Source organism: Anser anser, assembly GCF_964211835.1.
Source record: "Anser anser genome assembly, chromosome: 6".
In the NCBI taxonomy this organism is placed as follows: Eukaryota; Metazoa; Chordata; class Aves; order Anseriformes; family Anatidae; genus Anser; species Anser anser.
This window is the reverse complement of record NC_139726.1, coordinates 26,870,205-26,883,404: the sequence shown is the minus strand read 5'-3', so window position 1 is coordinate 26,883,404 and position 13,200 is coordinate 26,870,205. Positions and strand designations below refer to the sequence as shown.

General features: G+C 40.5%; 1 protein-coding gene across 8 annotated transcripts in view; it reads right to left on the bottom strand.

Moving 5' to 3' along the window:
• PARD3B (par-3 family cell polarity regulator beta) overlaps nt 1–13,200 on the bottom strand; it is a 536,941-nt gene that overhangs the window by 262,272 nt on the left and 261,469 nt on the right. For all 8 annotated transcript variants that reach the window (XM_083842794.1, XM_083842789.1, XM_083842795.1 and 5 more), the window contains one exon: nt 6,055–6,164. In XM_083842794.1, coding sequence (XP_083698920.1) covers nt 6,055–6,164 — 110 coding nt within the window. The remainder of the gene's footprint in view (nt 1–6,054; nt 6,165–13,200) is intronic.

Genomic DNA, 13,200 nt, shown 5'->3' with positions numbered 1-13,200 from the left:
TTATTAAAAGAAATCACAAAGTCTACTTATCCTTCTCAAATAAAAATATGTAAATTACACCCACCGCTCACCTTGCACAATACAGGTAAAACAATACACTTGTTCTGAAGGGTAAGCTGTGCAAGGAAGCACAAAGAAGTCTTTTTCCCCCGCACATACCTCTTTGCGCACGCAAAAAAGGAAATTACCACAGGGCACTTCTGTCCTGTTTCAGATGATCAATTCAGTGCTCTGAAGCATTACAAATATTTCGTTTAGATTTCTTAGTTTTTCCTCTACAATATACAGTAATTTCCTTTTCATGCCGAATGCCACAGCACACGCTACAAAGGCAGTGGGGGGAAAGCAGCGCAGGGTGGAAAAACAACAGAGAGACTCACGGAGGAATGGCTTTTGTTAATTTGACAGCCCTCAGCTAGCTGCATAGCGGGATTTATCAAAGGTTCAAGGAGGCGCGGTTTGCTGCGGCGTAAGGCTGCCACGCAGCTCCGGTTTGTGGAGCGCCTCGCCCCAACAACTTCAGAGCTCCCTCGCTGCAGATGTCCCTCTGATCAGCTAATCAGACATCAAGAGCGATGCGCTGGCAGGCTCTTGCGCTGATAAGTCGCACAGCATAAACAGGCACATGGTAGTTGCTTTAAAAACTGGATTCACCCAGATCAGAATTGCCTTTCAAAACCCGGCACTGTTCAGAACTTCCCAGGTGAATGACAGAAAGTTCTTTTCAGTCTCCCCAAATCTGCGGTTCGGTTCTACACAGCAGTATTTCAAGAGCAGGAGTTAAATTATTAACGGCAAAACTTCACAAGAAAATAAGTAAATACCTTCCAGAACTTAAAAACCTCCCTGGTCTGAAAGACAGGCTGAGACCACGTCACTTCAGTGAAATGGTCTTGCCTCTACCCTGCAACAAGCACTGTAACACCTAAGATGCGTTTCCACTCCTACTTTATTAGTTGCCAAATTATAACACATCAAAAGCATTAGATTTCAGGCATTACAGGTGCACCGTCCTTCCAGCACTGCTTCCTGACACATTACTGAATTTCCCACCACGGCTGGCTTCCTTCACAGCCCACCTCCCAGCACCACCTCACCACAGGACACTTTCCGATTGAGGTTCTGGCACGTGCAAAGGGGACAGAAATTAAACCTGCTGACCCCGTCAGGGTGGGTAAACACAGCAGACAGAAGTTCTCTCTCCAACAGACTGACGATACGACCCCATTGCAATGCAGCCTCCCAGCTCAGGAAGCATTATGAACAGCCCAAGGTACAAACCCACAACCACTGCTCCAGCACTGAGCCAAAAGAGACCTTTCGTGCCCTGCCTTGCTTTTAAACTACCTGATTAAATGAAACAATATTTTTGGCTTTTACTTACCATGAAACACCCAAACATTTTGAAAGTACTATTGATAACCTTTACCTCGAAACCAAGCTCTGATTGTAGCATGACTTCATGTTTACATACGTACATAAAACAGCATGCAAAAGGAACAAGCCGTGGAGCTCCATCCTTACGCACGCTCACATTAGGTTAATCTGCAGACTTTTAATCAGAAAGGGTAATACGTTACAAACACAATTAATGGCCAGAAGAGCCAGGGGAGGTTTCGACCCTTTTTAACAAGGGCTTGAAACATAAAAATGTTCTGATTATATATGAACCTTATACAAAATTGCAAATTATATGTCCACAATGCATAAAATACAGTCAATTTCAAGTCACGTTTAGGTAAAAATGGAAACTGGACAGAACTGCTGGAGCAGCTCTTCAATTGATCCTACATCTCATTGTATCCTTAAGTATGGATAAATGCAATTTAATCAGCCATTCCTATTGATTAACTCCAAGTTAACCCAAGTATTTATTGAAGAAACATGCAGCTATAGAAGAAAAGGAGGTCATACAGAATGTAGCAGCCCCATGATAATCAGCGGGTTAGCAAGAGGAGGTGAAATACTCATCCCTCCAAAATTAATGCAAAACTCCCATCAACTTAAAAGGGACCACACTCTTCAGTCTAAGACTTCATCCATCCTGAGTTTTAAGAGAGTGGAGAAGTCTGTCCCTGAGCAGAGAGAGAGACAGAGAAGCAAAGGTAATAGCTCCAGAAAGGGAAGTTCAGATGTTTTAATTATACCATGGTAATTACTACGGTTCAGTAGACTGAGGAAAAGCAGCAGAACGTGATCTCCTCCCTAGAAAGTTCAATAGCGAACCTAACCGCACGCCCCAAGCCAGGCGTGCTGCGGCCCATTGGCACCTGACTGGTGCCTGGGCAGCGGCCTCCAGCCTTGGCCTGGGCAGCCGGCACCAAAGCCCAGCTCCACTCCCCGCAGCACGCTGGGCTAGCGCTGAGGGAACGGCCGGAGGCAAAAGGAGGCTTCCTCCCTCCCAATGGCTTCAACCACCTCAGCCCCGCAGCGTGGCCTCACTCGGTGGGAGATCCCCAGGAGAAGGCTTCACGTCCGTTGCCAACCTGCCAGCCTGAAGCCAGGACACTCACAGCCAAAAAGCTGCTGGGCTGACACTCGGCTACTGCCAGAGCAAAGCTCAGAGTTTTGCAGAGGAGTGCATTACGCTAACTACTCTTCCCTGAAGTCCTCTCTGGGGAGGGAGGGAGGAAGTCTGCATTTCTGAAAGCCTGGCCAGGACACTACAATCATAACTAGTCAGAAGAGGTTAACAGTCACCTTCATAAATTAACAAATTCACTAAGAAATACCTTTTCTTTGATAGCATATTTGGATTTTTGCTATCCCCCTTTTTCCCTGATTACAGTCTCTAGATTTTTCTGTGGCAGCTATCATGATAAGGAAGGAAAGGTCTGGATGAAATGAGAGACTCAAATTCTGTACCATCTGTTAAATGACTTCCAGTCTGAGAGAACAGATGCTGGACTTCATGATCAGATTTTGACTGATCTAGAAACATTTTGCTAATTGGGGCTAAAACTATAGCTAAGACAAAACAAGTGTCAGAGGAAAACGTGAAAGAATGGCTTAAATTCATCTCAAGCTCCCTGGTCACTCAAAAGACATGTCCTTTTGGTAATCATAATATGGCATGAGACTGCCTTCCTCTGAAAGAATGTACACCAGGACGACATCTGAGAAACGAGTATGAACTTGGATCAGATTCTGCAAATACTGTGTACTGCTCAAATGGTTCGTCGGGTTCATCCAGTTCTCCTGAACCAGGCAGCAGTTTTCTTACCCCATTGCACATTTGTTGTTTTACTTGATGCATTACCCTACTGCACATCTGCCCTGCACTCACCTGGAGACAAACCAGTGTTGCCCTGATGTTCATATGACAATCACCTCTTAAAAACCTGACCACCTACTGGGGTATCCATATACATCATGTAAGACAGCATAACCAAGAGCATTTCTACGTAATACCAAACTAATGGTTCTGTAGTATCAAACACCAAAATGCCCAAAGTGCCAAGAACAATTAAGTGAATTATAGAACACAGATATAATTTTATATTTGAAACTAAGATAGCTACGGCATAAATAATACAAATATGTAGTTTTTACTGTGTATACTGAAGGTAGTTTACTCATAGTTCTGATTCTTCCAACTTGCATATGAATGTTCACAAGCAGCTTAATTAGAAAAAAACATGTGGCAAAGCAAATGTAATAATAGCTTTAATTTTTCAGCTGCAATATACAGAACAAAAGAAAATTCTCTGAATACTCCTTTAAAGCTTGTGTGAAAGAGCACAGCTATGTTCAAAATGCAGCGTTGTTTGTGCCATGTTTTTTCATTTGTCAAATATCAATTCTTCCTTGTGTTTTAAAACAATCTGTACTTAATTTAAGTTATTTAAGCTTTTTATGCTTCCCAATACATTATGCCAAAGCATATTTCAGTATGATTGACGATGAGAGTTTTAGAAATAGTACTGTTGCAAAAATAAGAGCTGGTGTAATGTGTTTTGCTGTAACAGATTTTCATTTTAACAATAAAAACTTTCAACCTTCTGGGACTTTTTTTCCCCACTTACACAACATTTCAAAATCTGAGAACCTTCCTCACTCTTGTTAGCTGTCCAGCTTTTGCTGTTAACCCTACAGCTGACAGAGAACTGCTCTGTATTTTAGGCACAGAGGTTTCCTTTAGGCCTAGAGAAGTCTTGTGTACTGATACAACTCCGTGAAGCTGTGTGAGCCTTCAGCCTCCAGGTACAACTGGAGTCCCCATATAATTGCATTAAAAGGGCTTATTGCTGCCAATATTAAAAACCAACCAAAACAAAACAAAAAAAAAAATGTCTCTCTCTCCCTGGTAGTCAACAACATAACATAAAATACTTTCTGGAATGAAACAAACGATTTCACCATTTTGTCTATTTTTTGTTCAAGTTACGAAATACCAGAATCAACACTAATCTGCTCACTTGACAGATTTCTCAACTTTGCAAACTTTTTTGCAACATTACAGAATTGTTCTTTGTACTTCAATTTATCAGACTAAGCCAGTATTTCTTGAATATGTAAGCACTGGCAGCATACACCTCAAGAAAAACCTCTCAGCTCTCTGACAAATGACACAGCACATTGTTTAAGTGAAGCCCCTAAAACACCATAATGTACTTAGAGAGTCAAGAGCATTTTTAAATTGCACCACTCTGCAAATAACAGAAGACACTGTAAAACAGGATGCATACTAGGCATTTGGATGTGCCCAAAGCTGACCAAAGAGAAAAAATGAACAGTTGACTAAAACCCTGTGTTGGTCTTCTGAATTCCAGTCAACACTGAGACCCATGAAACGTCATTTAGATGCAAGTCACCTGACTTTTTTTTTTTTTTTTTTAAAAAAACTTACCTCATTCTTGTGAAACTAATGGAAGATATGGTCTTAAATGCAAGATCTTCAGCTGAACTGGTTCCCACCTCCAGCATTAGTTAGTTTTCTAGTTCACTCCTCCTGCTCCCTAATGTGGCAATACAGCTGTTTGTGGATTCTCACAGCATTAACAAACTATGATCAAGGCTGAAACATCTCCCCGTACCAAATGAGGAAGCTGAGGTTTTGTTTTTTCCTTTTTGTTTGGGCGTGTGGAAGTAGGAATGATACAGATCAGTTCCAACAAGTGGGGACAGGGACCGAATCAGGGAAGGTAAAGGGGAAAAGCCAGATGTTTCACAAGGAAAGAATATGCAGGTGCATCTGCAACAATTAAACCAGTGTTCATTTGGCATAAAGCAGTGCAGAAGCAGACCCAGCAGAGCTTTCTAGGCAAATATCAAATCTACCAAAAAGCTCTGTTCTGCTTGATACACATATGTATCCCAGCTGACACATTAACAGATTCAACAGAATTTCACCTTTCTGCGTGTAGTAAAGGAACGCCTTTCCCGTATGCAAACACAAAGCTTCAGGCCTTAAAAATGCAAAGTAAAGAATGTGGCCTAAGTGTCACCAACACAGTATCACTTTCAGAAGATCAGAAACAGCCTGCTATAATGTCCAATTAAGAGTTACTGCATCCCCACCAATTATGGGTTTGCTTCCATACTTACTAGTGACAATTTTGCACCTGAGTTTGTCCTCAGAAGGGAAGAGCAAGGTTGTAAAACAGACGTGGGAGAAAGAAGAGACCATGCAGGATAGTAGCAGCACATCAAAGGAAGGCAAAAATGTCATGGAAAAGGCAAGGGAAGCATAAAAAGGTTCAAGACTGGTGATGCATATTAAAAGTAAGTACATTTTTTCCCCACTAAGCAATGATAAACTGGAAAATAAAATGCCAAACAAAGAAACGATTACTAAAAGCACAATGGTGCCTAATGTCACCATTAAGCTTTATGTAAATACTGTACTGAGAAAAGTGAACCACTGTTAATTGACTATATCATCTAAATGACTATATCACCCATTTTATGCAGAGGAAATTCTCTCCTTCACAGAAAATGAGTATGATGCACTTTGCTTTAGATCCAAACACATTTAGCTTATTAAACAGCTGTGTAACAACAGGTAAGAACAGTTTTTGCCTTAATAAAAAGATGAGTTAAGTGGACACTTACTGCTGCAACATGTTTGAGACTGTGGTCACTGGGATGAGAAGCACTTGGGTGAAAGTCAGCAGGGGGGCCCAAAGCTGGATCACTGCTCCTTCGTACCAGAAGCGGCATGCCTGAGAGACAAATGAACAGCAACAGGTCAACAGTACTGCAGGAAAACAAGGAAGAGCTCCATGTAGTTTAATAGAGAGGTGTACAGTGGTCAAATACAAGCTTTCCTGTGCCAATACCCATCTGGTGAATTACTGGATTTGATGGAATTGTGCTATTTAGGATGTGCTGAACTACAGAAATTAGATGATTTCAAGCTCTGTTATACAGATTTTTATCAGTGACCTGATAAATTAATTAAAAACTGCTGTCAAACAGGAGAAAAACACATGTTCTTGGAAAAAACAAAGATTTGCAGTTATGGGTAGCTACATGTATTATCAAGTTCTGAAACAGAAACCACACACTTGATATCAAGAATGACTGCAAACACCAAGAACTGGACTAGTATTGCTAGTTTCTACAACTGGCAGTGGCTATTTCACCAGACCAGAACAGACTCTAAAGCTTTTCACTCCACGCTAAGAACAGCTCTCATTGTGCAGTTTTGCATTAGGCCCTGCAAACTGGGGTTCACAGTCTCAGTTCAACTGGTCCTTACTTTCTTCCTGGATATCTCCAGAAGCCACACTGAGCAACTGCTGCTCTCTCCCATACCAATTATACAAGCCCACATTCAGCTCTCTCCAACACCAATTATACAAGCCCACATTCAGCCTGTATGGAAAGTCACTTTGAAAACAATGCTATGACAATACATACGGTCATAAATTTTATTTCCATGAGGTCACCAGATGCACTTGTCTCTTGCACTACTACAAAGTAGCAGTATTACTACTTTGCCTTCCCAAACTGATGCATGTAAATGCATGTAAACCTGCTGTCCCCTCAGACGGGGTTCAGTGAAGCTCCCCTCTATTCCTCCCCTCCTTCCTTTCAAGCCAGGGCTGCTTCACCAGTGGCAGAGGTTCCACAAAACAAGGCAATTGATCAGTTCCTTGCCCATGCAAATACAGACATGGGCCAACAGCACTCATCTGCAAACTCCAGTTTGTTCCTCACAATTTCCATGTTCCAGTTCACCATTTAAAAAAAAAAAAAACTTCACCAATTCAATATTATTTTATACAGCCTTGCTTCTCCTCATATGCAAAACGTTGCCCACCATGACTTTGCTTTTTCTTACAGTGCTGTTAGACAGCTTTAGGTTTTTGGGCCGTGTGTCTTCCCAAGTATGCCAGTTTTGCCCTGTTAACATGTGACTCATTCCAAATCTCAGCAGAAACAGTATCTTGTTCTTTTGTCTGTAATTCAGCACATCTTTGCCTTTCAGGATGGATTATTTAGTGGTACAACAGTGACTTTAATATCAAGTACAGCAATAAAGTATGATTACCATACATCAGCAGTGTCACTGAGCATTATAGATACTTCCCCCTTCTGTGGTGAGTAGTGCTCATGCAGAGAAACAGCAGACCTATATTTAATAATACATTTTAAAAACTATAAGCATCAATGTAATTATGTACTCAGTTTTTTATTGGGGTAAGTCAAACACCCATACAGCAAGTGATTCCATCACACTGTACTAACAAAAAAAAACCAACCTCAAACCAATACCTCAGCTTTAGGTTAATCAAATAATGTCCAGCTGTACATTAGCAGTCCCAGTTAGCAGTTCCAGTTTAGTTAGATATACAAACATTTTACTATTTGCATATAAAAGCTAAAGCCAGAAAGTGTTGAATTTTAAGACACTTCTTCAGTACAATAAATACTTACTCTTTAAAATCATTCTTTCCCTGTATGAACAAAGGGTGTCTGGTGACCTGCATCCAATTTTTAGTCATTCTTCAATACAACTGTTTGAAAACAGATCTTGAGACACTTGTATCATTCAGCATAATATAATCTCCAAATCCTTTTCATATAAACATGAACTCTGCAGAGAAATGCTCTTGCTGAACTACCAGAAAGCCAGCTGCATTGGCATTTTATTTGTAGCTTTCACAACTGAATAAGCCATATACCAAATTCAAATACAGTGCTGCTTATACTCTCAAAGCCATCATCCCGACCACTCTTCTCATTTCTTTCTTTTCCCATGGGGAGAAATGAACAGTAACTCAGTTTAAAAAAAAATAAATCCCTGCAGTCAACTAGAAGACAGGAAATAAATACACCGTGTAAAATGATAAGCCTTTAAAAATACCCTCACATGCTTCCAAAACCAGTTCAGCGCCATACCCATTCTGCAACATCAGTCACCAGCAGTGACCATGAGAAACTTCTTTCCAATTCAGTAAAAGACCACAGAACCATAACCAACATACCGTGAGAAATATTTAATCACGGCCCAATTTATAAAAAAAAAAAAAAGTTGATTCTTGCAATTAAATTAAGCTAGGACAAAAGCAGACACTGATTTGGTTATTCTTTCAGGAGTCCTATAAAAACACAGTAACTGGCTATTAACCTGAAAGCCCAAAGCATAGCATGGGAGCAAAAGTTGCATTTACCTTCTATGTGTTACCCTGAAGAAGTCTCTTTTCAGGAAAGTCACTGGAGGGGACCTTAATCAGAAATGTACAATCCAACTCTTATGCAATTCCAGCTCACACCATTGGCTGGGCGTGCGATGCTGCACTGTGACAGAAGCAGTACTAACATTTGCCACAAGATTTGCATAGTGAATAACAAACTGCACACATAGATAAGCACCCTGACAGCACGCACCACATACATGGCCCATGCCCACCATACACATACCTTTAATTTGTTCATCACTGTCCTCCTTAGACATGAGCTAAAGGTAATGGAAAACCACCACTCATACCATTTGTTATAGACACTACAGAGAAGTTTACTTAGGAGATACTCCCATCTGCTTTCTTTTGTCAAGAAACAATGTTTTCTTTTCCTTATTGCTTTCCTTTCATTGTATTGCGTTTCTGCAGTATTCTACCCATGCTCTGGCGTTTGGGCTGAACATTTATAATAACCATTGTATGCTAAGACAGAAAAAGTATTTCTCTTCCCTGAACGATGAAACACAGAAAACACGTTCCTTTCTGCATACCAAGTTGATCATACAGACACGCTATTTATAAGCTCTGCTGTTTTATTGCAGAGCAGCACTTTGTACTTTAAACTTCGGAACTTGGTTTAAAAAACTAGTTATCCTCATCTTGCTGCATTGCAGCAGTAAGTTGCAGACAGTGGAGATTCAAACACATGAGCCAAACTAAAATTTTATTCTCATGACAACAGCTTTTAACCTCAATTACTTCAGGGGACATTTCCCCCCTTTTCAAAATTTTCAGGGTACCTTCTATCACAGTACTATCACGTTCTGCGTGCACATGGGCAGCCTTACTCAGAATGCATCCTCTCTGACAAAGCTGAGGAGAAAGTCCTACGGTTTCCCTTCCTTAAGCAAATCTCTGCACCACTGAGCTTTAAGCCATGCAGAGCAATCCTTTTTCCTTTTGCTAGCATCACCTTCAAAGATTAGTATCTACACAGATTCATGGTTAACAGTGTATTTTCCCTGAACTCTTATGTTTTGGAAATATTTTTTTTTTTTAACTGCAAATATGGTTGAAACAAGCATATGGTAGAAACCACACTTAGACTTAAATTGGTTACATTAGAAAAAACAGAAGAGAAGTTCTGCCATTTGTGCACAATTAAAAACTGAAAGCTTGCATCAACACAATGGCAAAAGAAGCATCTCCATGCCGGATGTAATCCTATTTTCTTATTTTATTTTGTTTTTAATTTTACTAAGAAGCTGTACAGAGATGTTAACACCTACCCTGAACAGGAGTGCTTTCTGCCTTACTTCAAAGCATTTGCACTATTCAGTGGATCAAAAAAAAAAATCAGCACTTCAGGTTAGAAGATGGCTGCCTAATTGTGGGTTTAGGAACACAGGGCAACCTCAGACAAATAGCACAAGGTTTGGATTTCAGGAGCCCGACGTGGTTGGGGGTGTCCGGAGCTGTAGCTGTCCCTCCCAGGGTCCCCCTAAACTCTTCAGGGTCTCTAGGCTCTGAGTTCTGGCAGCAAATTGATGCCTACATTTAGATAGCTAAGTATCACCCGGAGTGACCGGGAATGCAAACAGGACAATTCCAATCCTTCCTTAGTTTTCTTTTGCTTTCAAGTCTCCTTGCCCAGGAAAGCACAATTTACATCTAGCTGAAACCCTTTTATTCTCTGGGATTCAGGCTGCAGGCTGCTGTCACAGGGCCAAATTCAGAAAACCAAGGAAGACAACCAGAGTTTTTCACCCACTAGCATTTTCTGTAGACTGTGCTATCTATAATGCAGTCTAAATTACATATTAAAAATTCATTTTGTCATGGTTTTGGGTGCAAACACACTGAGGTGGCTTTTGGGTAGGCTACCAGATTGAGGAACATAGGCAATACACGCACATGTGTATAACTGCATCCATTGCAACTCCCTAAAATATTGCGAGGTCTGTTTGCTTTAGCCACCCAGGAGGGAAGAACTATGTTTGAGAAGAAGTAAGGATACACTTGGATGGAATACTGTAAGTGGGTAGAAAGAGACTTACAATCAATCACCCACACAGTTAAAGTCATAATTTTAAATTCTGCTCCTGCATATAAAAATACTGATTAGGGTGGGGAAACCGCTGTCTATCACATGTGGATCAAACTGTCAGGTGCTAAAGGCCATACCAATGACAATTACTCTTCTGCCTGCTTCCGCATTACACTCGCCAGGACGGACAGACAAATTACTTTCCCACACCTGTATGTGTGTCAAAATATTTTTAGAGCTCATTTTGAGCAAATCTCAACAAAATTTCAAGCCAGCTTTGAAGCAAAACACCGTTAAGTGGTACATCCGTACACACGTGTGTGAAATTGCTCTTCAACACAGACAGCTACAGGCTGGAGGATCCCCGATGTGCTGACCACTGCCACACAACAGCTTAAGTGGAGAGTCAGAACGACTTTTAAACTGGTCCTTCCAAACAATTCAGGAACTTACAACACAACATTACGAGCAGGATAATAATTTATACTCAAATACAGGAAAGGTCATTAATATATGACCATTTTTCTTCTCTTTGTCAGAGACATTTCACGTTAGCAGGCTTGCAGACAGCTCTGCCAGTCAGGGCTTTTTGAAAGCTCTAAGTCATCAGCCTGAGGAAATTCAGTCACCCTCAGATTTATTGCTTACCACCACCTGAGGCACCACGTAACGGCTCTGCCATGTACTTAAAGTGTACCTGACATTACCTTGTGCATTCTACTTTGCGACAGGACAGCACCACTTTTTATAATTATTAATCAGATAATGCTCTGACAGTGTGACTTCTATGTTTAAAACTAACTCAAATTGCTCATAACAGCAACAAAATTGAAGATCTACAGCTATCAGTTCTGCCTGAAGTGCATACTGCATTTTTTAAATTCCCATGGATAAAAGATTAGATTAACAAACTAGGGTGATGTAACAATCTACAAATGCAGAACAAGGTATTTCCCCATCACTCTAAAGAAAGACTACTTTTTCTTACAAAGAAAACAAAAGCAACCAACTGCAAGTAAAACCCAGTAAAGGCTACAAAAACAGATGTTCTGGGGTGGACTTGGGTGCCATGAGTTTCAACGGAATGCTTTTCCCTGTTTGCACACGATGGAAAACATTTAAGTCAGATTTTATTTACAAAACACACGAACTGTTCCTATAGTTGATGACCAGAAGGACGTTTCTTTGGTGCTGCCATTATGAGAAATGGGGCCTCATGAAACAACTGGCACGAGACAAGGAAGAACGGGGGGAGCCGCAGCAGCATCCCCCAGCGCGGGGATCAGTCACATTGCCCGCAGCAGGTGGGTTTTGCCAGCCTGGATTCTAGCAAAACTCACGACTCTAATCCTCGCTGGGCCGACTGATGAGCTTTGTGAGAGCAGAGTGGCACTGCTGACAAGAGCCAGCGCTCGCCGCTACAGGCCCGGCTCCTCCTGCTCTTCTCTGGTGAAGCCCCTGTCTGACCCACGGCAGTATCGGGCACCCTCTGGCTGATCCACACCCTCCTGCTCCCTGCTTTGGGCATAGGGATTAAAAATCAGAGCAGCTGCAATCATTTTGTGCCTTTTATCATTTGAAACAACAAAAAAAATAAATCTATTTTCTGTTATATTAGAACTTCCCTAGGCACACCTGAATTGTTTTCCTTTCTTCTTCTTTTTTTTCTTTTTTTTTTAAAGTAATCCCTTCCAAATAGCATTCACATGTAAATGGAAACTAAACTTTACATATTCTTAAAAACACCAATAAAAATGGTTTCTTGTTAGTCTTCCAACTTGCTGGACACAGCAAAAAGCATTCATCTTACTAAACAGACTGGCTTTTTTAAACAGCATATTATCTGAATTTAAATCAATCATTTTAGGCTAATATATCCTACAAGATTTTAAAGCTAATAGATCTCAGGCTCTCACACCTCATTTTTATTCACAGATTGAAAGGTGAAAATAAGCATTTCTTCTATTTCAATTCCCAACCCATTTCTCAACTTCAAATGAAATACTTAATGAACTGTACTAGTTGAATAAACTGACACAAAGAAAATATTCTCTGCACCTGCAAAAGAGGCCATGCTGCCAAAAGCTGGTTTAGCACTTCAGCTAGCATCAGTTACAGGTGCTTAGGCAGTGACTTTTCCACAGTTCAATGGCTTGACTTTCTTTAAAAACTTTGGCAGCTAAATTGTACAGCCTGAATATCACTTCGGTAGCACTTTATTGCTGGCAGTGGAACACAAATATATTTTTGAATATCTTAGTGGTATACTTAGGAGTATAACAATTTAAGGCATTAATATACTTTTCAGTAATACTTAAATATGGCTTGTGCTCTACATATATAATATAAATATATATGTGATCTAAATTAAGATTTTTTTTTTTTTTTAAATCTTTCCTTGAAAGTAATTCCTATTATGATTATGTTGTATTCTGGTGATGGTAAACCAATTTTAGCCTCAAATGTCAAACTTATTCCTGCCAGGTTAAAAGAAGACATTAAGATAAAATAGTGAAACTTTTG